At 39.5% G+C, this 27268-nt stretch overlaps 2 protein-coding genes and 1 long non-coding RNA gene across 4 annotated transcripts in view; 2 read left to right on the forward strand and 1 right to left on the reverse strand.

The window, feature by feature from the left end:
* The window catches only part of LOC128076716 (uncharacterized), a 496481-nt gene that overhangs the window by 208941 nt on the left and 260272 nt on the right, over positions 1-27268 (reverse strand). The window lies entirely within an intron of this gene.
* PARD3B (par-3 family cell polarity regulator beta) overlaps positions 1-27268 on the forward strand; it is a 753023-nt gene that overhangs the window by 126951 nt on the left and 598804 nt on the right. The window lies entirely within an intron of this gene.
* Positions 1233-13226, forward strand: ICOS (inducible T cell costimulator). Its single transcript, XM_052674723.1, has 6 exons — positions 1233-1382; positions 7635-7673; positions 8594-8932; positions 10076-10188; positions 10796-10886; positions 11425-13226. The coding sequence occupies exons 1-5, from the start codon at positions 1280-1282 to the stop codon at positions 10883-10885; spliced, it is 684 nt and encodes a 227-aa protein (XP_052530683.1). The 5' UTR covers positions 1233-1279; the 3' UTR covers position 10886; positions 11425-13226.

Here is a 27268-nt window from a genome sequence, read left to right on the forward strand (position 1 = left end):
TGGCTGCTTGCCTCAGGCTTACTTGAGGGGCAATAAAAGTCCTGTCCCAGTAGAAGGGTCCTCTGCTATTTTAGGATTTCTCATATGTTGCTTTCAGGGATAGGAAAGGTGGTCCTACCTGGCACCTTCCTTGGCAAAGTTAAGGAGTAAGATATATCTTTCTGTATTTTTACCTTTCTTTGAACCTTCAGATATACTACTCTTTAGCTTCAAAATTAAAAGTATACTGCAGATACTTTCTGTAGTTAGAATTTTTTGAGATTGGTTTCAGAGCCCCAAACTGAAAATTTAGATCAAATCCTGACTTGACTCTGATTTTCATTTAAGAAAAGACAAAGATTTGCAGGTATTTGCAATGATCTGTATGAGCATTACAAAGACACCAACCTCAGGCACCAGAATTACTCTTTTGCGTTTACTAGTGTATGTATGACAGTCAGGAATGCTAAATGCATCTAATTTATTAATCTTCATTTAGAAACTGTTTTTCCAACTTGTTACCTGTATTACAAACATAATAAATAACCAGTTCTAAATGGTTGTAGAATATTTTACCCTAGAGGGTCCTAAAGCATTTCCTGGATACAGATGGATCACATGCGAGAATACAGTGCGTAGCACAAAAGCAGCGAGAGGGAGGGAGAGAAGCTTCTGACCTAAGGCCCTGGGGCAATGAGTTAGTTCTTGCAAAAGTTTCTCAAGTCTGCACAGAGCAAGCCAGAGCTTCAGGGTGGAAGTCCGACACAAGTGAGCCTCCAAGATGTCACAGGGATGGCACAGAATGAATCCTTCTTGCGACCCAGCTCTGTTCTTCCACCAAATTCCAGAACCGGGACCAAGAGAAGCCTCCTGCCCTGCTGGATATCAGCTACTATGTGGAGCAGTACCACCAGCTTTCGTGGGGGAAGCCTGGCCACCAACAGCAAGCAAACACACACGTACTGTAAGCTAACTTAAGGTAGAAGTCTCTGATCAATGGCTATCTGCAGGAAGTGTGCTGGTGATGACAGCAACATCTATCGTGACAGATTTAACCAGAAGTAACATTTGCGGAAGTGGACATCAAAGGTAATGTAAGAATATCTTTCATCTTCCTGTCTGTGACAGCAAGCCATGAGGTAGGAAAAAAAATAAGCAGTAAACTCCACAGGTGTGGGCGACAGCTAATGCTGACATAGCTGTAACGTAGTCAGGGGTTAAATAAAAAGGTCCTCGATTATCATATAATTTCCCCCATTGCCCACAAACCACTTCCTTTTCTACCCATGAATTCTTCTCCATGTTCACAGCAGACAGAAAGCTGATGCCTCTGTATCAGGCAAGCATGAAGTCAGTTGCAGTAACTTTCTATCTCTTCTGCTTTCAGTTTGAAGCCTTGTGTGGTAAGTAGTATTTTGGATTATTGGATTATTCTCCTCGTAGTGATGTTTCTACGAAATATAACCTACCAAGTGAAGGGAGAGAGTAAATGAGATGTGATAGCAAGGGGTTGGAGAAACTGCAATAATTAAGGGAAACAGCTGCAAAAAGACTGCTCTCAACTTTAAGATCGCTAGAGCTGGTAGGAATAAAATTCTTGCTAGCACTGGGTGTTTAGGCTGAAACAAAGAAGTACAGGTTTTCATTGTTCGTATTCTTTAGCTCATCTGCTCAGTGTTATCCTCTAGCTGTTTGGACTGTAGTGCTCTAGCCAGCTTCCATTGCTGTGCACAAAGTCTTACAGCAGCATGACAACAAATAGCTTAATAACAAAAGCTAACTTAGTGATATTAATTGCGGTCATGTTTGGGCAGGGAATTTTTGTACTGTGAAAAATGTCTCCTGTATGCAAGAGTGGATGAGATCATTCTGATGCAGGCTTGAAATGTGGAATGACTTAAAAGGAGGTGTAGCACTTCCAAAGCTGTGTTTAAGGGGCAGGGTGACAGTGTTGATCTCGTTCAGCTATAAACATAGATGTTGCAATGTTGCATTGATGTTTGCACTTTGCAAAGTTCAGTGCTTTATCACAGCTATACAAAGTAAAATACCAGAGGTCACATTTATCCATTGCCTCTCTGAAACCTATGTATATCATGGCCAGCATGGCATTATATGTGCTATACAAAATCAAAAAGTTGGGTTAATTCACAGGGAAGGAAGATTGTAGCAATTATCTCTAAAGGGACATGAGCTGCTGTATTTTCTTCTCTCCGAAAAATTATCTTGAAATCTATCATCTAAAACATCCTCTCAATTTCTCAGGTAGTCAATTTAGCAGCTGTTCTTGACCAACATGTTTCTACATGTGGCTGGAGCCACCTACAATGCAATTTCCTGTAGGAAGAAGTAGGCTGCAATTCTAAGGGTGAAATGATTTTCTGTTTGATACCGGCATTTTCCCTTTCTTTCTTCCTTCCAACACAGAGGATACAAGTTGGAGCAGGGCATAGTAAGAAGAGATGTAGCAGGAGAAAGAAATTGTTTCCAATCTCTTCCAAATGTGAGGAATGGCATTTCTCACATTTTTTTCTTTACTGTGCTTTTGGTATAACAAGTACTAATTATTATCGTTATTTGTAAAAAGAAAAGAACTGTAAAACATGAGGTTGGTGAAATACATATTAGCACTATACCCTCATTTAGGGAGTGAGTTAGTGTTCTGGAACTGTGGCAGATTTTTGGGTGTAAAAACAGAGTAACTTATGAGGATGTTTATTTGTGTAGTTTTTAGCAAGCTTTACTTCTGATCTGTGGATTTTGATTTCAATGTAAATAGCTCACAGAAGGTGATATATAAGTGTGTATATGTACTGTGTAATTTGGTAACCCAACTGTGATCAAGAAATTGTAAGAGCATGAAGTCTTTTACGTAATGAACACTTGCATGGGGATTTCAGAATATGGAGCTGTAGGACTCCACAGCACATGAGGCTCTTGGCTCTGAAATGTTGTACGTGAGCTTTTGCAGGCCAACATTTGCAAAGCCTTTCCACTGTTTACCCACAGATCTCTGGCTGTCAGGAGGAAACAATGGTCATTTCTTCAGTCATGTCTGAAATAGCACCAGCAATGGCTCCTGTGCTAGCGGTATATTTTATAACCGTTTCCATATTTCACAACAGATCTCATACTGTAAAAATAATTCAGATGATAGTTTCTTTGAGTAATTTTGGCTGTTACTAGTTTTGCCCTGAAGCACTGCTTTCCTCTCTTAATCTCTGATTCTCAAATGATAGGAGCATGTTAATTTCAGCTTTATGACTGATTACACTGAATTGATAGTGTTATCTTTCCTTGAAAGGTTAAAAAACTGTAGCTGTATAAAATAAAACAATATACAAACGATATAAACAAAATTGTAAAAACAGCATGCAGTTCCATTATGTGTTTAGTAATAACATAACAGAAGTGCTTGTTTTAAAAGCTGAGTCTGCACCATACTTGATCATTTTCAGAGGCAAACACATTCAAGTGAAATTATGCTTGTTCTTTTAATCAGATAATTAGCTGTCTGAAAGCTGGGACAGGTAAAACAAAATGCAAGTAAACCAAGCAAGAATACTCTATTCTCCTACCCTAAAATTCATGTTTTAAAATTAATCTGTTACGACCAAAATGTACAGAGGATCTTGATGTTTGCGAATAGCATTAGGTCTGCCAAAGGGCAATAAGAAAGCTCAAAGTCCCATTAAAATGAAAATAACCTGCCTTTTGGTGGCTTCTGTGTCCAAGCACCATTACCACAGAAATTTCAAAGCTTCTGCTGAAGTATTTTCCACGGCAGTAAAGATGAAAATAAGTAAGTCTATTAAAGCAAATGAGATGGACATATCTGTTATCCAGGTAACCTCTTATAGAAATTTACACGACTGTAAATATGCAAGTGTGTATGTGGGTGCATATGCACATATGCACACACTTTCATAGTTTAATGTAACAAGGTGTTACTCTCATATACATGTTCATCCTCTGGATTCATTTGACCACATGATCTGCTTTACATGAGGTGAGCTAGGAACAGCTCTACACAACACCAGTGTGACACTTCTATAATATCAATGAAAGATTTGTTTCTTCTTATCTCAAATTCCTTGTTGTGGTTTAACCCTGCAGGTGGCTCAGCACCACAGTTGTTCGTTCACTCCTCCTTCTCTCCCCGCTCCCTCCTTCCCAGTGAGACTGGAGGGAGAATCAGGGAAAAAAAGCTAGAACTCATGGGTTGAGATAAAACTAATTACTAAGATAGAGAAAAGGAAAAGGATAATAGTTATGAGTATATATCTACGTGTGAGTGCATGTAACAAATGGTGCACAAGTGATTGTCGCCACCATCTGACTGATGCCCAGCTAGCCCCTTGAGCAGCAGAAGAGAACCAGATGAACTCCCACCTCCTTCAGAACTCTTTCTGCACGATGTCATATGGTGTGGAATATCCCTTTGGACAGCTTGAGTCAACTGTCCTAATTCCGTTTCCCCCCAGCTCCTTGGACCCTTCTCAGAGAATGTACAGCATTCCCTGCTCTGTACAGCAATGCTTAGCAGCAGCTATGAGCACTGGTGTGTTAACAACATTGTTTTTCTCCCAGAATTAAAAACATAGTGCCGTACCAAACTCTCTGAAGAAAACAATTTCATCCCAGCTGAAGCTAAGACACTCCTTGTATTGCAATTGAATATATTGTTTTATGAAAAATAAATGGCCAAATGCAAGTAGTTTTACTACTGAGCAGTGAGGTTCTTTCTGTTCATTTTCAACTATAACATGATGTAGTATTTTATTCACTTTTTTTTTTTTTTTTTTAAATATCTGGGGGGTGTTATGAATAAATCCTTCAATGTTACTGTACATTTTAACCTCCATGTCCTATCCTCCATTCCCCTAAATGTACATTTACTCTGATAGTGGCTTGACAAATGACATTGCAAAAGTGTCTGGCCATTACCCACGGGGTCCACAGGATTACCCTAGGAATGAACCGATATAAATGAGCACAGGAGAACGACAGTCAGCTGTTGGAAGGGGGAATAAGCTACATTTTAGTATGCAGAGAGGGAGAGAATTCACATCAAGACTGATGCAGAATAGCTAGTGAGGTGGAAATTCATATCAAACCTCACTTGTTGTGTTTATCCATGTAGATAATTTTGTGTTTTAATCTCAGGCACTGCTAATCTCATTTTAAAATGTGCTGCCTGTACACTATGCTAAACACAGTCTTCTGTACGGACAGTTGTTTCAGAAGAATACTAATTGCATCACATTTTCCAGAATGCTCAATCACAGAAATACATTACTGAGATTTTCTTGAAAATAGCCACTTACAGCTTCTAGGCCTGAGAGGATGCAAGATGATCTTTCAGCTTGCCGCAAGGTCACATGAACTCACCACTCCCTGCCCTTTTCCATTAAAAACAAGAATTAAAACTCTAAAAAAGATTTCAAACCACCCAGTATGAAAAAGCAATTTCATTAGCCAACAGCAGAATTAAACTGTTCTGAGGCAATCAGACGAATGAAATTCCAAGCTGTTGCTGTGAGCAGTGTTTGGAGGCCTGTGGTACTGCTGGACTCTAACTGCCTAGCCCTGGATCAGCACCTGCTCCCTCTCCCTCTGCTTCTGCTTCTCTCTCCCTCTCCTTCTCAACTTTCCCTCTCCCCTTCAACTCTCCCTCTCCCTCTCCTTCTCCTCTAGCAGTGGTAAACACAGAAGCCTCAGTGCTATCTGGCCAGCTTACACACACACCGCGCTCTCTGCTTCTGCTGTATCAATCCACTTTCTGCTTTCTTTCTGCACCTAAATACTTAGCCTGTTGTTGGACCTAATTTTAAAGGCATGTGTTATCAAACTACAGTACACTGAAACTACACAGTGTTTTAAAACACCTTCATTTCAAATGTTGTTCTCATAGCAGCTGTTTTCTTTCCCTACTCAATATACAAGTCACTGAGAGCTGTTTCCTTCTTTGACCTAAGCTCCTAGCTTGTCAGGCTGTATACTACTCTGAGGGCTTAAACGATCTGTATCTGGGCCTTTATTGTGTTTCAGCCTATGTTCCAGTGCTGTTTGACAAGTTGTGTGCTTTTTTCATCTTATCTTCATGCTAGCAGTACAAGTTACCTTGTCTGTTATCACACATTTAAGTCCTGAAAGAGGTACAGATATTGCTGTTTGGTACAGGGTCGTGGGCTGTGCACTGTAAGCCAGGGAAGAAAGTGATAACTGGGAAGAGAGTGAATCAGTCACAAAGGGATAACAGTTTGTATTGCTTTCCAACTGCGCACCAAAAAGCATCTTCCAGAAATCCACCATCTTTGCATCGCAATAAAAATATTTTAAACACCCATTCTTTGCAATGTCCTTGCCAGTGGTGATAATAAGAAAGCAAGAATTCAAAGCAGAAGAAAGCATGGACACTAAAGGATTAGCACAGTTCAGAAAGAGAATTGAGAACATATGACAGTGCATGCATGACAGTAATCTTCTGTCCCTGTGCATATGCAGGCTGGATGTGTTAGATTACAGATGTTTTGGGAAAAGGATTTTTTTATGCTGCTTAATCAGTGCAATACCCAGTACAGCAGTAAAATGCTGCTGTGTGGACCTAGACTGCCATGTAGCAGTAACAAGAATATGATAGTGTATCAAAATCTTTATATGCAAGTATTTGCCCACTATTTCCTTAGCATGATAAAATCCTAATATAGAGTGTATTTCAATCTAAGCAACTTCTGAAGAACTTAAACAACCAGAAGACAGGAAAAGCAGACATGAGTTTCACAAGTTTACACCTGTCTGTGTATGACACAAAGCTCTAGTTTTATAGCATTGTGAAAAAGTCTAAATAAAATGCTGCTAGGCTCTGCTATGCCTACTACTGACAAACAACGTATTTCACACTAGTGTATGTCACCCATACAGACAGAAAATTCTCAGTGTTTCCACGGTGGATGGTGATGCAGGCAAAAAAAGTCCAGAATGATTACTAAAAGTGTGCCCCATGCCTGAGCATGATGGACTGAATGCAGCTTGATAATCATGAGTGAAATAAGTTTTCTGTTGAAAAAAGAATAAAGCTCTATGCACTGCTTGGACATTTTCTTGCTATTTATCTTGTAGCACCTTCCAAATAGGTATTCATCCAGCATGTGCCACAAGGTGTTTTGATGCAGTATTGAGGTGCGGGGGAAACAGAAAAAACATACAATGAAGTGGGAAGTCACTAAGGTCTGGAAACAAAATGTAATGTAAGCTTATTGGCAATGCTGGATTTGTGAGAAAACAGCAGTATGCTTTTTAATTTTGGGTGGATTTCCTCAGTATCTTTGGGGAAATTTTACTCTCATCTCAGTTATGATTTGTTAAGTACACCTACTGCTTCTACAGAAGTGTTTTATGAATTTCTAAGTGTTACATATGTTACCAATATTAATTCCTGCTCAACTCATTTTTTTCTACACTAATTTTTACACTTGGAGATTTTATTGTACAGTGGGATTTTACAAAGTAGCATTGAGACAAGATCAGATAGGCTTATGACACAGGTATGAACACTAGAATATAACTTCGGCATCTTAATATTGAACAGCTCAGCCTTTGTTCCTGCATCTCTCTTCTTGAATTTTAAGAAGGCAACAATTTTTATTTTTCAGGAGCTGATACCTGCTCATCAAGATTGTGCAAAAATATAGGTAAGACATTTGCATAATTTGGTTTATGGTTTAAGTGCCTTTCTAGGCCAGAAAATACTGCCCTCAAAGAAGTAGATTGTCTTTTTTTCAATTTCAATTTTTTTTTTTTTTTCCTGACAGTATTCCTATGCTACTGATTATTGGCTTTACAAAAGTGAGATATCAAGAGGTCCTCAATTAGTTCATTTTTTCTTTTCCAAGAAAATCAAATTAGAAACATTTTGCAGAATTAGAGAGTTGAACAACATCTGTCAATGTTTTCTGACAATGTTTTTGAGAAGGTCAAATATGCTTTTTGAATTGCATGTGAATGTAAGCACACAATCATATTTGTCCTCTATTTCTCTCATCATGATGGTTATAAATGTCATATAGCCATCTAAGAAAATGTGTTTAAACCTTATGGCATGTCTCAAACCAGTATCTCAAAAGGAAAATCTTGTGGTCAAGGCATCATATGTAGAATTTTGGGGTTCAAATCCTATTTCACGTTTTCAGCTACAGCATTAGGGTTCTGATTACGAACCCTAAACTGGAAAAAATTATCATCATCTTCATCTTGTCTTGTTTTATCTACAAATAGGACAAATAGGATTATATATTATATGACCATGCATTCTTTGGTCGAAGGAGACCTTTAAACATTATTAAATAAGTCACTGACCCAGTGCTTGTCCAGTCTTATAGCAAATAGTAGTCCAGCTGTTAATCTCATTTATTTTCTCAGTAGTGTATGACATGACCTGAATGATGCACTGGTATGCTATGATATGGGCTGCTTTGCAAAACCAGATTGTTCAGAGTATTTTAAGCTGCTATCATATGGTTCACTTGCTTTGTTTTAATGAGTTTCTTAACATCTTTGAGAATTTCTTTGTTGCTGTTTGAGTGATTGCATTTAACTGTTCTCATCTTTTCAGATAAACTTCAGGTCGTGGACCCCCAGGGGATAGTAAAATTTGAAAATGGAAACTTCAAGTTAATATTCCAAAACCCCAAAAATGTGAATGAGTTCAGCATGACCCTCCTCAGAGGGCATGAAAGGAAGGCAATCTGTGCACTCCATGTGAGTAAGAATAAAGCTGTACCAAAGAGTAACGTTACCTACTGCCAGGCAGAGCATTCAAATACCAGCACCACCTTCATTCTGACAAATCTGGACAGAAAGCACATCGACACCTACACCTGCTGCCTGGAGAGTTTATTACCCCCCCCTTACATAGACTGCCACTTGAAGGAAACCTATTTGTACATCCAAGGTAAGTTTACTTTCCTTCTCCCCTCACTTCAGTTCCCTGATGAGTAGACAATAAGCATAACTTAGTGAAAGCAGCAGTGAAATATGTGACTAAAGTTTGCACAGACAGTTTCAAGAGAACAGAGAATACTCAGTAAGGAACTGGTGGCAGTGGAGCAGTATTGATTGAGAGCTCAACACGACCTCCCTGTACTTATTTGTCCTACTTGGCAGGTTTGCAGCCTATGCTGAGTTCTGCATATTGCTGGGGATGCCAAAGTTACATAGAAAAGGACTTGGACTAACTCCAGGAGACTTACTACACATACATTAATTCTGAATGACCTTTCATTTGGTGACTCTTTAGTATATTAAGTTGAAACAGTTAATAGATTTTTTTTTGTTTTTTTTTTTTTTCTCCTCTTCTTGGTTCTCCATATAGATGAATAGCAGTACTGTACTGTCTGCTGTCCTTCCCTCTCCATCATTTCCCATTTCTCAACATCATGTATAAACAAAGACAGAAGCTGAAATACTGAGGCTAATATCATGCGGTTGGGTCAAATGATCTACTATCCCCCTCTGCACTTAAAACACATTGATCTCAGAAATTAAGCTGTGACATCCTTTTTTTGTCAGCAGTGTTTCCCAATGCTGTCAATTCCTGTTTGTCCTCATAGATGGGCACTCGTAGCTATTGCTGCTTGTTTCATGTCCTACTGTATTTTCTCCCAGACCTGAGCAAGGTTCATCTTCTGCTCCCCAGTTTGCCTTTCTATCCAAACATGAATATCAAAGGCCCCTCTTCTTTGGAGCAGGCCACCTTTTATATCACCTGTCTTTCTTTCTGAATAACCTTGTTCACTTTTCCAAACCTGAAATACCATCACATTCTAAAGACTGCCTTGGTTTCTTTTCAATCTACTCTTTCAGCCTTCTGCACCAACAGTTAGGGTTTCACCTCTCTTTCTGGAAAACAACAGCGTTCTTTTTCCTGCTGTACAGTTTTCCAAGAGAGCTTTTTAACTCAGGGAAATCCTCCGGACACGCTTTGTCTGTTAAATCAGATATGAAAGAAAGAAGGGGGAATAATTTGAAAAGTCATCTATAGGAGAAAAAATGGTGCTGATTTTCAACAATGACTTATTTGCTGCTTTATCTCCAGATAAGGAAGACTGCTTTTCACAAGGAATCATGTCATGGATAATTACTGGCCTGATTGCATTTGCCCTGATTTCATGTGTCTGCTGTGTAGTAGCCTATCGTTTAAGGAACAAGGTAAGGAAGTCCATAAGATTCTGCACAACCCTCCTTCATTGAGGTCATGGATAGGGAACTTCATTTGATAAGATTTAGGGAGTGGGACAGGCACATATTCAGCGAGTGATGTATTTTTTGACAGAGATGCAGTTGTTAATTTACCACTGGAATTCAGTCACAGATGACAGCAGCTCAGATTTAATTTTTCTGAGACAAAATTGTCTATTGATTTAAGGGTTGGGAATCATAGAAAAGAGGAAAAAAGCTGCACAGGTCAGCAGAATTACTTTGGTAAGCAGTTCACCTGATTGTTTTCTTCAAGGGGGGAAAACAAATCATCAGTGGAGCAATTCCAGCTGTTCTGGAGCAAAACCATTAAAGCAAAGAACCAGTCAGCTCAGGAAAGAAAGGAGATCAGGGACATTAGTCATTTTTCTGGATGGTGTATGTTTTTCATTTTTAGTTTGTTCTATTCCAAGTTTTCTACCTTGGTACCTGTCTATTCAGGTTTTAATATTTCCACTGAAAACAGTCAGATTAACTGCCCTCTTTAAAGAACAACAGCAGGAATGGTGGAGGTTAGTGGCCACAAATTAAATTTATGGCATTTTCTGTCCGTTTGCAGAATCAGCAGTGTGAATCCAGCTCCCATGAATACAACAGTGAATACATGCCCATGGCAGCAGTGAATGCAGCTAAAAAACCAAGAATCTGAGGTGAGGTTGTATTAAGCCTACAAGTGCCTCCACTTTGCTTGTATCTGTTGCAAAATTTTCTCTGGAAAGGAAAGAACAGCTGGCTGTGTCTCCCATTGATTCAGGCGGGTAGAAGGGTGGGAAGGGTTGAGACAGTACCTTGTTAATGTAGTTTTTGCTGCCGTGTAGCAGGAAAGGGAAAAAAAAACAAAATCTTTGGGAAGCTTTTGAATCAGAATGGTGGGCTGGTTCCTAGAAATGCAATTGCTTCACATCAGTGCACAGTAATGATCTTATGCATGAGGAAGGGATGTATACTGTTCCGTTCAGATTATTCAAATACTGTGCGATACCCAAGATCTCTCTGAGGAAGTGATTTGCTAAGATTTGCTCAGGGTTACTGGTTGGGAGCAAATAATCGGTAAGGAATGAGTAATTTATTAACTATTCAAACACTTGCCAGTAGCCAGAAACAGTTTGGATAGAGAGCAGAAGCAGAGGTTGGACTGATTCAAATATACATAGGTTGCACGTAACTTATTCTCCACTTCTCTTCCAGGTTTAAGTTGTTTATGGCATAGAAATTTTGGCAGCAGAAGTTTCTAGCTACTTGAACCTGGATAACAGGAAATCAGCATCTCCTCACCTTCCTCTGCCTCCCTGAGCTCTTATGATGGCCCTGTGCTCAGTCATGATACTGATGTCTAGTACTAGTACTGTTCCAAGCTGTTTTGCTCTCACCTTGCATGTTAACTAGCACACTGCCTGATCCACTGACTTGTGCATGAAGTGCTAACAATGTGTTAAAGATGTCAGCTTTTAGCTGAAGAAAATGTGTTTACTTGAGAGTAGATTCCAGTAATGCCACAACAGAGGGAACTTCTATTTTCTACAGTCCCTATGGTAAACTTTCCACTGAGAACAAAAGAAAAAGACTACCTCCAATGCCAGTGCCAGTGCATTGCACAAGCCCTTTTGTTAGGGCTAAGCTATGATGCCATGAATTCATCCTAATATTCGCTGTCAGACTTCCTTGTACCACGCTAGGAGTGAGCAGCATGCACATGTTCTCCTGCAAACTGTGAGACAGCAGGGAAACAAAACCTGAGAAAGCACAGCAGAGACTTTACTATGACTCAGAACCTCGAGTACACGCAGCTGCATTTTTTGTATTTGTGCTGTCAGTACGTCTTTGCCATTTGTACATTAGAGGGTCTCTTATTTTATTAAATTCTGGATTCTACTATCAGAAGAGGAATTTTTACTCCAACTGTTCTCTAAATCAGTTCAAACCTGCAGAATTGCTCTCTCAACTAGGAGGTAAGATCTCTTCATGTCTTAACATGTTGCCCAAATACAACAGAGTCCACAAAACCAGTGTATTCATGGACTCTGCTTTGCAACTATCTACAAATTATCCACTAACCCAGTGGATATAGTGGTTACTTGACCAGTGGATTGTTCAGAGCCTATAATATGAATGAGATAATTGAATGAATAAATAAATGAATTAAATGATCAATCCTTCACTCTATTTGTGAAATCCACCAAAACTCTGGACCATAGATGGCCAACTGGGAATCCTACCTGAATATATTGCCAACATTTGGCTTCAAGAAGCAGAGCAGTGCACTGTCAAGTCTCTTTGTGATTCTTTGGCAAAACAAATACTGGTCAGAGGATACAGTGCTGTTTGTCTGATAAAGGGAAGGCTGGTTTCAAATTTGATAGGGTAAACAGGAATCATCAAGTATAAAAAGGAAGTAAGCTGGTATGTCAAGAACAGAGTTTTCCTCAGCAGAAGTCTAAATTCATAGAGGTGTTGCAGAGAAAAGGTGCAGATTGTTCACTGTGACATTAAGAAAAGTGAAAATGAGAAAGGTACTGAAAGAAGTGAGAACTGCCAATTTAGCAGGAGCAAATCCAGTAAGACAACCAGCTCCCAGGTACAGATGTAGAGGGGCAGCCTGGCATGCTGGGTAACATTCTTTTCTGTTGTTCCATCACATAATTTTGCCAGTTTTCTTAAACTCCCTAATGAACAAAACTATCCCCCACAAATACATCCACAAATACATTGTTTCAATATTTTGAAAATCATTGGTAAAAAAATTGGATTTGAAAATTATCAGTGAATAATAACCTCTACTGCTTATGATAAATGCTTGATATAAAATACTGTGCAACAGAGAAATCCTACTCCCCGGAACTTCCAACCAGACTGAGAAAGAAAATCACGGAGTAAAGAACTTCTGAAAGAATGAAAAAACTGAGGTTTGCCTTGAGATGCTGCTGTGAAAAAGATATGTCAAAATATGTTGTACTCTAGAAAGAAAAATGGATTAAATCCACTGTAACAAAGCTTTGGGAAGTCTCAGTTTTCATCACTGTTTTTTAATTCTTAATAGAACTTCTTTTATTTCTTATACCGTGTACTGTTAGGAAACAGAATGGGTGCATACATGTCATATAAAGAAATAAGCTCTCCAACCTCCACAGTTGAAGCAGGAGATGGTAGGGGCAGTTTATAACCATAATGGGAAACATAAGAAGAGGAAAAAAAAAAAAAGATTAAAAAAAGATTTAAAAAAAAAGTGAAAAACCAAGAATTTGGAGCTGTTTCCATGCAGTGAGGTAATTACGCTGCTTTTGTTGTTTAGTTTCCTGGTTTTTTTTTCATGAAAATATCTTTTTTCTTCTTACCCTTGTTTTTCATTTCTTTTAATCCTTTATGCTATACACAGTAATATTTAGCAATATTTGGGGACATTTTTCAGTTTCTTTCTGCCACTTCAGTGCCTTTAAATTATAAGAGAGGGAAGAAAAATGAATAAGAGCAGAATGAGAAACAGTCTGCGAAAAAAAACAAAAACATGAGCTGAGTTTACAGACTGAGTGACCAAAAAGAACTAAAATAAAAGAGAAGAAATAGTAATTCAAGAAGAATAAACAAAAAATCCAATATTCTCGTAGGCCAGCAACTCAAAGAGTCAAAACTCTTTGGAAACTCTCAGTTTGGGGAAAATACCATTTTAGCATGGAAAAAAAAAAAAAAGATCAAATGGAAATATTTCAGCCAACTCTTGTACAAAATCCACGTACAGGCAGAAACATTAGTAACATCCAAACAACGTCCAGGAAATGAGAGTTTGGGGGTGGGGAAATAAACTACTAAGAAGCAATCTCTACCTGTTTCCTTTGTTTGCAGTGTAAAAGCTTAGGATTGTAATGGTAATTTTCCAGTTGTGCAGCAGTCCATGAAGGGAGTTCTACAACCTAGGCCTCTACATCTTCATTTTTTACAGTGAACAGAATTTAAAACGGATCTTGCTTTGGGCTATTCCAGGAACCAGGTCTCTCAAAAACATGTATACTAAGGATCAGTTTCTATCATGCAGGTAACAAGATCCAGGATCAGTAAGAGGCTTTCATCCTTACTGATCGATCCTTGTCATGAGGTGTCAAATATTTATTTAAAGTCAGTAATGTCCTTTACATCCTCCCAGCCACTGCTTACGTGGACTGTCTGCAGTCGGTAAATCAGTAAACCCAACAGGTTTGTATGGCAAAGAACTAATTGCAGTCTAAGATCAGGAATAAAAATTTACAATCTGAGCAAGCTCAAGTGAACCTTATTTTGATAAAATGGCAATACAAACTACTGTGAACAGCTGAAAGATATTATGGGTGGCAACCACAGCTACTCCAAAATTTAAGTATGGAAAAACAAGAATCTCACAATTTGAACACCTGCATACCTTGAGGTAATTTGAAATCCAAATCTCAATATATATTTTGTATGTTTATCTTCTAGCCTGAATTGTGAACACAAATCTATATGCTCTTGGATTTTAACGATTGAATTCAAGATTGCAGTTTTGTACCTAATATATAACACTGTGGAAGAAATGACTGTGAAGAATTGTGAATTGATGTGGGCCTTTTTCCCTTATCATGGGTATTTCATTATCTTCCAAGTTCAAGTAGATTTACATTCTGTCATATTTCTCACAGATTTTAAAGAGTTTGTTTACAGCTAGGGGAAAAGAGGCTCTGGAATGAAGGGAAAGCAAACAAATCATCAGAACAGAGATCAAAGCCGCGGATATGCACTCCCTGCTACCGGTCAGCTGTTTAGCATGTGGAGAGTTCATTACACACGTGAATCTGTTACTTGGCATGTACAAGGACATATCAACAACAAAAGCAGAAAAAGTACAGGTTACTGAAATTTCTTAGTTAAAAATAAATCCAATTGCTTACCGGGGACTTCTGCCCATACAATATTTACTGGGGAGCTGAACTTTAGTCTTTGCTTTTGGTTTGACTTTAACTGCAATGAAACTCTTCTCAGTGGTGTGTAGTGATAGAATAAGGGGCAATAGGCAAAAACTAGAATGTGGGAAGTTCTATATCAGCTTGAGAAAGAACTTCTTTACTGGTGAGGGTGATAGAGCACTGGAACAGGCTGCCCAGAGAGATTGTGAAGTCTCATTCTCTAGAGATATTTGAAATCCACCTGGATGCTTTCCTGTGCAATCTACTATAGGGAACCTGATCTAGCAGGGGGTCGGACTAGATGATCTCCAGGAGTTCCTTTCTGCCCTTATGATTCTGTGAGTCTGTGAAACACTTCATAAATCTAAGTCTCTTGAGTGTTCCAATCCTTCACTGCTGAAACAGTCTACTCACTGTCATAAAAATTTCCCATTTCCCTTATAGATTAAATTTTGATTTGTATTTATATTCTATGGTTATGAGTTCAAATCAGTATTGGGGGTTTGTGAGGAATAGGAAGGATTAAGCGGCTTTTCTGGCAAAAAGAGTTGGACAGGTATGAACTGGAGATATGGAGAAGAGGTCAGGGGATAAACTTAATCTAAATGAGTGTGCCTTAGCTATTTAATTCCTCTGGGGAGTAATAAGATCTTGTATGATGTGAGATCAATTTTTAAGAGATGAATCAGCTCTGATTATCAACAGGGAAGATTTAGCTGCTGCACATGTCAAGCATCATCATTTTTTAAAAACTGCAAGCATTAATGACTTTGAAAAACTGAACATTGTCTATATATTAAATCCTGCATGAATTCTCCCAGTTTTTAGTATACTGTTGGCAAATCCCTTACCCACCATATTTCAGCTTTAGTTTTTGTGAATCTTGCATAGTTTATTGTCATCTCAAATTTGAGGCAAGGACTTAAGGCCTGAACTGAGCAAAGACTTACAAGATGGTATTGCTTTCACCCTGCCAAGAAGGAAGGTATTTCTTGCCCTAAGGTTGTCCTGGCATACATCGAATTGTATGACAAAACCTTAGGCAAGCAGTGACTTCGGTGGATTGCAACAGAGCAAAGCAAACAACTCTCAGGACATACTGTCAGAACAAAAAATACCTTTGCTTCCAATCAGAAATGCTGATATTTAGAGTGAACCTTGAGGTACAAAAACCAACTGTATATATTTCAATATTCACCAATATTGAAAACCAAATGTATATTTTTGCACACGTTATTTGGAAAGGGGCTGTGGCTTTTTGGTTAGGGTATCATTTTAGTTTGCTTTTTGTACTTGTACCTCTAAGAAGTCTAGACTCACAGAAGTTTCAGAGAAGGTCACAGAAAGACATGCCTTACTGCTAAGGGGCTGATTGAATCATGCATCTGGTGGTGAACATGGATCTTTCCAAGCACCACATATATATTCAGTGAAACACCCCCTTCCTGGGGCTCCATGCCTGCACAGAGGGCTGGCGGGATGGGACACTGTCCTGCCCTAGCAGGGCCTGTTTCCCCTACCAGGGCTGTGCCATCACAGTGGGTATGGCTGCAGCAGGAGTAGGCTGGCCCAGGTGCAGCTTGGGGCTGTGCAGGAGTTGCTGATGAGCACTTCTGAAACTCCCCCAAGCTGAGGAGTCACCTTTTCTGAGTCGTCTTTTCATACAGCAAAGGCAAAGAGGTACAAAGCACTTCCTGCCACAACATCTGTCACACCAGCTTCAAAAGCTAAAGGAAACTTCATCTCCATCAGGACTCTGACTTAGATGAAAGAAGCCCTGTCTTTTCTGCTAAGTGTATTGGTAATCTTTCCATTTAGAGAAAATATGTGTTCTTTACCGGAAAACAGACGCACCAGTGAAAATGGCTGCCCATGTTGAATAATAGCTTATGAATCATAATTTCCACTGAAAATTTGAGTTGAAGAAAATATTCTATTCATACAAGATGATGAAAACTTGCATTTTATTTGGTGAGAAAAGAGGAGTCTTCATTTTCTTGAGAAATCTGTTAACACTGTGCACAGTTACTAATTCAAACACAAGAACACATCTCTTTCTCTGTAAGTACGAATATCCAAAGCAACTTTCAGAGACCCAAATTGTGTTCCAGTAATGGGGACTCATTTCCTTTTCCACGAATAAATAGCATTTGGTTCATAGGCACTGATAAAAAAAAAAAACTGTGAAGAAAAATCTGAATAAAAGCATTGCTACAACTTTGATAGTGAAGTGAAATGTAGGCAGTGGAATTTTTTTTAATGCAGTTATGCAGTCAATTGCTTTGATGCCAAACCAGATCATTACACCACATGATGATGGAATCAATTCTGAGTCATTTTCAAGATGCACTTTCTCTGCTTTCTGTGGTGCTAGCAAATGCAGACAAAGACTGTGAATCTAGAGCAAGATCCACAAGGATCTCATTCTCCAGCCCAGTTGAATGGGTGTTGGGTTCTGACAGTGGATGCTGCAGCACTGACTGAAACACCACATCTCTTATCCCAGGTGCCTGGCTGCAGTAGGTTGCAGAGCAGGAGGCAGATACAGCACAGCCCTGCAACTTGATGGCTGCACACCTGAGCTACCATTTTGAGCATTGCCTATGAACTCCTCATGAAAAATTCAGGGGTGAAGTTCCAAAATGGATTTTGCATGGAACTCTGGCTTGTTCCTCCCCAGACTGACTGCCAGCAACTTGGAAACCAATGGATTTCTCTCTCCCATGTGCTTGCTACAGGATTCTTAGCTGCTTCTCCTGCAAGATGCCCTTTGGCAACCAGGAGGATAGTCAGCCTGCACAGCATTGGGTAAGCACATGCTGCTGACATAACTACAAATCACCTCAGCCAGGCATTTTGCAGCTGGATGCTGGCTACTACCTGTGCCTGCAGGAAGACAGGCATTCTCATCTGCCAGGGAGATGGGAACATGTGCAACAGTTTAGAGTTTTGGGAGGTTTTTTATGCAACCATCATTGTCTGCTATCTCACATCACCAGTGCTCCTGTGTCACTAATTAATACTGCTGTAAGAAAAACATTGAGCATTTTTAGACCTACCTCCATTCACTGCACCTCAAACACACAAATAAAATTCAAGTCAGCAGTGAGGCTTTGGTACAATGAAGGTAATGAGAAAAATACAGCAGTTTAGAGGGAAGGAACTTCGAGCTTTCAGGAAAATGTAGGAAGAAGGAGAACCTTCCTAGCTCCCTGTTATCCTCTCACATCTCTTTGGGTTACAGCATTCCCACTAGGGACAATATGATCCAGCTACTTAGTTTCTTCCTCTGTAGGAATCTCCGCTCGTGGTGTTTTCATTGATTCTGGGGAAAAGGAAGAAGAGAACAGTTTTGCATGTAGCTCTGATCATAAAGGAAGCCGGGTGGGAGAGGTGAAACCTGCTCTGCAAACCAGATGAAGTCCTCTTTGTACATGAGGGAAGATTTGCTCAATGTCTGTCAACTGAATTGTCTCATTTGGAGGGAAGAAGGAAAAAGAAACCAAAGCAAAGTCAAGCAGATGAAGAGGGTTGAATTCCTCTGGAGAACATGTATTAAAGTAATGCATTTTATTTCATTATATAAATTAACTTCACATTAACAAAACTAGATAACCCTAACTAATTTTGATTAACTTTAGCAAATCAATGCAGAAGTAACATGATCTGGACTTACAGAATCACAGAACAATAGAATTGTAGGAACTGGAAGGGGCTTCTGGGGTCAGTGAGTCCAACCTCTCTGCAGAGACAGATTCACTCCTGTAGGTTGCACAGGAAAGTATCCAGGCAGGTTTTGAGTATTTTCAGAGAATGAGACTCTGCAGCCTCCCTGGGCAGCCTGTACCAGTGCTCTGCACCCTTACAGTAAAGATGTTCTTCCTCATGTTCACATAGAACCTCCCATGTTCTAGATTTTGCCACTGCCCCTTGATCTATTGTTGCACACCACTGAAAAGAGCCTGGCCCCAACCATTTGACTCCCACACATTAGGTATGTATGAACAGTGCTGAGATACCCTCATAGCTTTTTCTCCCCCATGATGAACTGTACAAAGTCTCCTACGCAATCACTGCTCCCAACTCACAGGACAACTCCAGCACTGCTACTGCACAACTCCCCCTGAAACCTCTCCTCCTGCCCTCAAAAGCCCTGGGATCTTTCCTTGCATGCAGCTCTCTGGGGTCCTGTTACACTGGCTGCATATTTCAGAACCAGCTTTTTTCAGGAACCTCCTCTGGCTCTTCAAGTTTTTTTAGGGCAACAGATGTCCCAGGCTGTCAGCAAGAGCTCTCAGCACAGCAAATAGCCTAAATTGACTATTGTTAACTTTGAAGAATTTACAGAGGGTTGAAAGTGGACAGACTTCTAAGAGTTTTCTCTGCTACATCAAAAAGGGTTGAAAAAAAATGAAAAGAACTTGAAAAGCAGTTCATCTCTGGCAGCGCATGTGGATTTGGGCCAACAGCACAGTTCTGCTGGCATCCACATCTGTGGATAATTCTAGGGGAGCAGTCCCACTGAACATATACAGAAAAATGTTTGAGATCCTCATGCAGTGGTGCAATACATGTAGCAGGCAATGACTTTCATAAATTTCAGTAAATCAAAATATCAGTAATGTGAACATGCACATGGAGGCCTAGGTCTCCATTTGGAAATCCAGTAGGCAAGGCCAAAACAGCATCTATCTGCTTTTCTGAGATTTCTTAGTTTGCCACCTCTCTGCAGGAGCTAGAAATAAGTGAAATATTCTCATAATGAAACAAAGTGTATACAACCTTAAATGCTCATAGTAGGCAGATCTGCTGAAAGATGATTCCCCCTGCTTGCGATCAAGACAAGCATAGGCTTCTTGTAGCAGTCTGCCTTCTGAACAAACCCAGACAGTGCCTCATGACAGCCTGGGATCAAAATCAGCAACTTCAGCAAGACTCGTCCTCGGGAAAGAAGGTCAGAAATCTTCTATCAAGATTGGCTGTGTTTTGAGAATATTGATTTCAGTATTACTAAGATAAAACTAGTGATACTGAAATGATTGGTTAAGCACGCAACTTCCAGGAAGTGAAGCTCTACGAACTAAGTCTCTTTCTGAAAGTTGTATTTTATCTAAACCCACTGAGACTTCGGTGATCGAGTAGCTTAATCTATCCAATATGAAGAGGTGTTTCTGAGGAGCAAAGAATTGCTGCAGATTTTCTTATAAGCCTATTGTGTTGCCAAACAAATATCTATATTTCCTCACCATTTCTTAAATAAGAAGTGATACACACACAGAAGGATCGCACAAATCGCTTTGTTCTCTCTATATCGTTCTGTTTCATTCTTTCCCTCCTGCTTCTCCATATTTGTCTTTTGCCTTTAACATGAAGGCTCCTTCATTCAGCAGGAATACTGTATACTGGGTAGATACTGCGAGGCCCTCACCACTCCTTCTAACCTTTCCAGTACATGCAGTATAAATAAGTTAAATCACAACAGCCTAGCTGATCTTTGTGCATCTTCTCACCCCCCCATGGACCCCAGCATGCATCAGTGAAGGCAGCAGCAGCCTTGCAGGTGCCAGCCCAGCAGCATCACTTCTGTGCACGCTGTGAAGCCACGGCAAGTGCTCCTTGCTACATGTAAGCTGATAAGGCTTTAACACTCAACTCTGGTCCTGATCTTCATCTTTCAAAGTTGAACAAGTATGTGCCAGAACCTGTTTACCACAAAGCAGAGCTTGAAATGGATGTATCAAGGGCAAGTGGAGTTTGTGCACTTCAGGCCCAGACACCGTGGGTACTGTGGAGAGCTAAAAAGTCGCCTCTTTGTCACCATCAGCAGCTTGCCTGTGATCTTCCCTGGGGAACTCAGAAGATAGCAAATAGCCCCCAACGAATTTTTCATTCTGCCTCCTCACTACTGCGAGACACAAGATTATTTCTGCTTTCAGAGGTTTTCAAAAGGCCAGCACCAAAAACCACTGCTCCAGTGGCAGTTCTGAGGAGCATTCACGGAAGAACAGAAGAAGTTGAAACACAACTACCAGCTGCTGGCTGCGGTAACAACCCAGGCAGTGGGGGTAAGGCATTTTTTACTTTATGCCTTAGGGTGTTTTCATACTTAGAAGAGAAGGTACCAAGATAGTGCAACCATTAATCTGCATTTTGCATCTATCTCTGTGTCTCTCATGCCTTCTGGAGACGCATTGAAGCACAATTATAGGAACAATCAAAAATGAGATATTGGGACGTTGTGGTAAAAAGATCAGTGCACAGAATACCAAATCATTTTGAAACTGTGTAGGTCAATATTTGGATGTTTCCTCCCAGCGAAATAAAGGTCCTTTTCATTAATTTTTAATGTATGGTATTCTTATGAGGTCCAAAATTGTTTTCATCCTGGTGTGTGTGGATTTGTATTATGTTACTTGAATGAGAAATATTTGCATTGAGCAAAGCCACGGATGCTGGTATCGCTTTGTTTCTGATTGAGCGCAGATGCAGACAACACAGAGTGGCCTTTGAAATGCCCTAATTGCAGACAGTATTGTTGCTCTAGAAACTGCTTAGACGCATATGTGGCTTTGACTTCTGAGAACTGAGCTGAACACTGGTTGAAAACTGCAGGTATCAATGCTACTTGTGCGTATATTAGATTTACAGGTGATAAGGAATTCATTATAATCTGTGTCTTACTATATTACATACAGATAAATACTATACATATAGAGAGTATATAATTATTATTGCATATAAACATACATATGTGCACAAACATTATAATCAGCCTGTTCTGGATGACATATGAACAATTGTATCTGTTTTACTATCTGAACAGAAGACCTGGAAGAGTAAGAAAATGATATGATTCTATATTACAAAAATATGATTCTGAGTATGTAAGGAGAGAGGGAGATACATATGCTGTTATGTTTTTGCAATAATCCCAGAACGGGAAGAACATTATGCTTTAAGGGTGAGCAGTGTCTACCTGAATTTGGTAAAAGATTCATGGGCACAAATTTGGTGAGCTGTAATTTAAGAGTGACGCATTCTAACAGCTACCCAGGCTATTTAAATTGTGGGTTAAGACAAGGACTTGAGCACTCAGGGAAAGGAAGGTGATCTGGTGTGCATGAAAACAAAGTCCCTGAAACTTCAGTTCACAGATCAATCTTTTTCACCTACAAAAAATGACAGACTCCCGTAGGACAACAGATATGAAGGTTCTAAAAAGCCTCGACACAATTTTTAGGCCATTATGATAGGAATTCTTGTTGGTACCTTATTGAAGGAGAAATACTATGGCACAGACAGCATGAGGCCTGGGAAGAAGCAGAGCTTCTAGAATGGTGTCAAGACAACAGGGTTAAAACTTGTGATCTGCAGAACAAGGTTCTTCAGTACTGACAGCAGAATGACTGTATTTTGAGGTGAGCCTGAATCCTCAGTAGGCAACAGATCGCATCAGTGATGAAGAACTGCTTTGTTACAAAAGAAGAGGAAAAGTTCAGGACAGGAAAAAGTACTTAAAGCCTTACGAGTACACAGCTATGGTATTTCTCAGCATGGCTAGATACAGATTATGTTTTTAAAGTCCTGAAACACAGCACTTCCCCTCAGGCAGCTATCACAGACAAACATATTCAATCCCATCAGTACCATTGTTGTTGTGTATGTCACACAAAGAGATCACTGATAACGGTCATGCACTGAAGGATGGGAGCATCTAGATTCAGTTGCTACTGGGAAACTCTTAGCCTTTGAAAATAACATTTTTTCCCCACTTTTTTTATCCTGCTATTGCAAAGTAGGGTGATACCCATTAAGGAGACCAATATGCAGTTTTCTTTTCAGCTGAACATGGTACAAAATTATTTCTTTGTAACTCTGTATCTCTAAGCATACTGGTTGGACCATTTATGAATGCCAGAGTTGGACACAAAGCCTGTGATTTTTTTAAAGAAAGCTCAACAACAGCAGCTCTGGTACCTGGAGGTTTTCTTTTTTAAGGGAAACAATCAGTACTATGTGTTTGTATCACAAAACCAAGACCAACAGGGAAATTCATGATTTTAGCAGCCTATATCCTCTTCCTGGATATCTCAAATTCAATCATAGTAATGTTGACAGTCTCTCAAAATAATCTAGAATTTCCAAAGCTATAACATATCTTCTGAGAAGGCTTTTCTCCCTCACAACATTTATCAGAGTACGTAACAAACTCACCTTCTCTCTCTAGCACATATACAAAGGAGGTGTTAGGAAACACAGTTAGGAAAGCGCCCTCCTGGGGAATCAGAGCTAAGGTTAGAGGATAGCAAAAAATCTACAATATTGTCATTTTGAAGAGAAACATAACTTTCTTTTTCTCGTTATGAAAAAAAATCCATTTCAGGCAGAAGCAAGAGGCCTCAGGATTTCCCTCAGGGCATACAATCCTTCGAAAAGGAAAGGAGAACATTAGCAAGTTCATGTCAGGAAAGGAACATGTTAATATAGACACATGAAACCGGTTAAGTCCACTGAATGACAAACAGTAAAATTATACAAGGCATCTATGTGCAATAAATTTGGGCAAAAATTCCTCTTCAAGTTCAGCACTGATGCTGGTAAGTACTTTTGATGTCAGTTTTCCCCAGAACAAATGGCTACATCCTGTGAAGTAAGGGGTAAAGAGAGGGGCAAAGAGATGCCTCTTCAAAACATGGCAGCAATAGGTCAAAGATTAAGCTGCTACACTCATTACTCATATAAACATATTTCATAGTCCGTTTTACTACTGTTTGTACTCATTTAGAATGATGCAACTTATCACACCAATTGCAAAATATCTGTCTTAATCATGACACAGATTTGGTGATATCTGAGGTGCCAAGGAAAACAAAACCCTTCTCTAAGTGGTAATTCAGAAGATTATCTCCTGGCAGACAGGGTCTGGAGTGTTATTGCTGGCAAGACAGAAAAAGCATGAGTACAAGCTAATGAGGAAAGGCCTATGTAAGTGTCACCAGGATTGCTGTACACTGTGCTGATCATGCAAATCTCGTAGCTTGGACAGTTCAAGTGAACTTGGTTTCCTGACGAAGAATCCTAAAACAGAAAGAGGTAACTGATGTTTGTGTGAAACCAAAGTTAGATGAGAACTAAAAGGAGAAACAAGCCTTTTACCATACTGGGAGAGTGTTTTGATAAGAAGGTTATCACTAAAAGGATTAAATCTTTCATTTTATTGACTGACAGTGGAAGTATCCTATTCCTATTGTTTTTACAGTGCTCAGGAACCACACTAGAAGTTATTTCATATTATACAAATGGGGATGCTAAACATGAAAATATTGAGTGGTATTATAAAAGTTGGCAATCTTTTTCTGAAGAATCACTATGATAATTTTCTGTCATTAATGCTGTGGGAGTTTCGACTTTCTGTTAATGACGATCCATTTTTTCTCAGCCATAAAAATAAACACAATTATTGCAGAAGATGGATTTTTCTTGTGAAAGTGATGAAAATTAAAGTGCATTTATGAATTCATATATCACAGGGATCTGACTGCCTTGTATTTAGGCAAGAATATCTTCGCTGTTACCTGGCTATGAATCAAGATGGGTTGGTAGTAACCTCTCCTTCAAGATGAGACTGCCACAGGACTAGACAACATGAGGATGAGCAGAAATGTGGCTCTTAGACTTTCTTGTCTGTCCCGTTCCTTGTGCAAAATAACTCTATTCTACTCAGTCTACAGTGGCTACAGTCACAGAAAACATTCAGTGCTTTAAAATGACTTTGAGAAGCCACCAACTGGCATTCTGGAAAAGATATACAAGCCCATAAAAAGGGTGTGTAACGAAAGGCTTTATAAACACAAACAGGGAGAGAAACAGCTGGGATGTGTATGGAGTTAATCACTTCAGTACTGATTTTTTTCCATTCCTCTGATAATTGTCTTTTGTTTCAGCAATAGTTTGGCTGAAAAACTGTACCAAACCTTGTACCCAACCATCAGCTGAGTCAGGGTTAAGGTCTTTTCCTCTAAGAAAATACTAGAATCACATTGAAACTCACTGGTGACTGAAACGAGAGCTACTCTCTAAAGGACATACTTATTTGCATGTAGGAAAGCCAAGTCCTATTCCTCCAGAAATACAAAAATACCTGGCACAATCCAAGCCATGTGGATAAGAGAAACAAGACTGTCTCAGATCAGGAGCAGCGTGAGCTTGCCAAGTTTCTGCTGACTGCAGAGATCACTGCACTTGCTGTTCTGGAAGTGCAAAAGAGACTCAGCATCTTACATTCACAGGCTGAAGTGCTGTTTAATAAAATGTGTCAATGCAAACATCCTCTTTGAATGACTTATGCCTTTTACCTCCTTTTGATGCATATCACAGTGTCACAACTCCACACAAAGATTTTGTTGTATGACATTGGTATAAAAGATCTGGCTAATGTGGATTCCTTTTCTCTTTTGCTATGGTAGCACTGCTAAGAGGGAATCATTAGAATATCTGAAAATGCCTACAAAGGCAGCAGTACCACCACCTATAAAACAAAACCAAGAAAAAGGACAACAAAACAAAACAAAACGAAAAAACAGTGGATCAAGTCCCCATCCATTACTTAACATTTCTTCAAATTTAAGATCACTGTGTCATTTGTAGGGTAGCTGAAAAAATAATGAGTGAGAAAAAAAGGTACTACTTAAATTAAAACAGTTACTTCTCAAGGGATAAGATGAAAAAAGTATGATTGTCAAACCTGTTGAAAATGATTTGTGAACATACCAAGTGCTTGAAACTCATTTGCTCACTCCAAATTATATCACCACTTAGTCATCTGAGTTTTGAGTCTATTAAGTCTGTGGTGTGTGTCACATACAATGACAGATGCAACAAAATGAAGGTCTTGTTTTCTTATAGTTAATGAATTTGCTTGACCCGACCAAGAATAAATTTTATCACAACTCTAGAAAAGAGAGTTGCTCATGGCTTGGCCAAAATTGTAAAAAATATTCTACTATCAGGCACACTGTCAGCCAGCATTCATGCATTATATATGAAGTATACGTGAAAGCATGCACCCATCAGTATAGGATGAGCAAGTTACCAGAGTCATTTTCAGGGGAACATGTCTAATAATGTCTTCATATGTGCAGTATCTTCATAGATGAGCAGAGCAGTGTCCACAATTGAGTGTAGCCAACTTGTCCTATGATTTCTCTCTATGCTGTTGTCAAGAACTCCCCATGTAGACCTGTTAACTGTGGCGATCTCTTTAGATCCCTGCAATGTAAATTTCTGCCCTCAGATTCCTTGCTTTTGTCAGTGAATGTTGGCTGGAGCATTCCTGGTGGGGATACTTTAAATCCATGCAGCCAAGGCCATCCTCAGTAATAAAAGTGTTGATAAGCAATGCAGGAGGGACCTTTATTCACAAATGATGGGTCCCTTGCGTATTGACCTTTTTTTCTAAAGGTTCAGGAGGACTTGTAATAGGAACTAAATGCTTTCTTTTCATTTAGAGCTCCTTTTTTTCTCCATACATCAGACACAAGGCTTCTCTGAGAGGACAAAATATACATTATTCAAAATCTCCTACCACTGCACAAGTCTTGGCAAACTCTAGGCTTTTCCTCAGAAATGGTACAGCAGTCTAATAGAGAGCATCAAGTATGTGCCCTACACACATCACATTTATCGCAACAAATCAGGATCCCACCGAAGGATGTATCCTGGTGTACAGAAGGATCCTCACAACTTTTACCACAACCATTAACTATTCTTATACAAACTCCAAAGGCTTTTTGAGGATCCGGTACTTAGTTTGACCATCGCCTTACCAAGAAGACATGTTACGACGGTTTTACTTGCCCTTATTTCTTTGGTAATGACATCAACACAACTCACAGGAGCTCAGTGTCCTATGTGAGGACAAAAAACACTGTTCTTTTCCTTAGAGGTCATGCAACATAACCCATGTATAGAAAGGTCCCCCACATGCCACAGCTTTACCATGCCCACGAGTATGCACCAAAGAGAGATGTTTAATGAATCTCTGTGGTGGTGAGCAGCCACTCAGAAGTATCACTTAATATATGGGCTAGTTTTCCAGCCCTGTAAAACACTTAAGCACAATTAGA

The sequence above is a fragment of the Tympanuchus pallidicinctus genome, unplaced genomic scaffold, assembly GCF_026119805.1.
Source record: "Tympanuchus pallidicinctus isolate F22 unplaced genomic scaffold, pur_lepc_1.0 scaffold15, whole genome shotgun sequence".
Classification (NCBI taxonomy): Eukaryota; Metazoa; Chordata; class Aves; order Galliformes; family Phasianidae; genus Tympanuchus; species Tympanuchus pallidicinctus.

What these genes read in the sequence shown, in the direction of transcription:
- ICOS (XM_052674723.1), top strand. Translation starts at nt 1,280, where the DNA reads ATGTTCACAGCAGACAGAAAGCTGATGCCTCTGTATCAGGCAAGCATG. An exon ending in AACCTATTTGTACATCCAAG is followed by an intron (nt 8,933 to 10,075) that starts GTAAGTTTACTT and finishes CTTTATCTCCAG; the next exon opens with ATAAGGAAGACTGCTTTTCA. An exon ending in CCTATCGTTTAAGGAACAAG is followed by an intron (nt 10,189 to 10,795) that starts GTAAGGAAGTCC and finishes GTCCGTTTGCAG; the next exon opens with AATCAGCAGTGTGAATCCAG.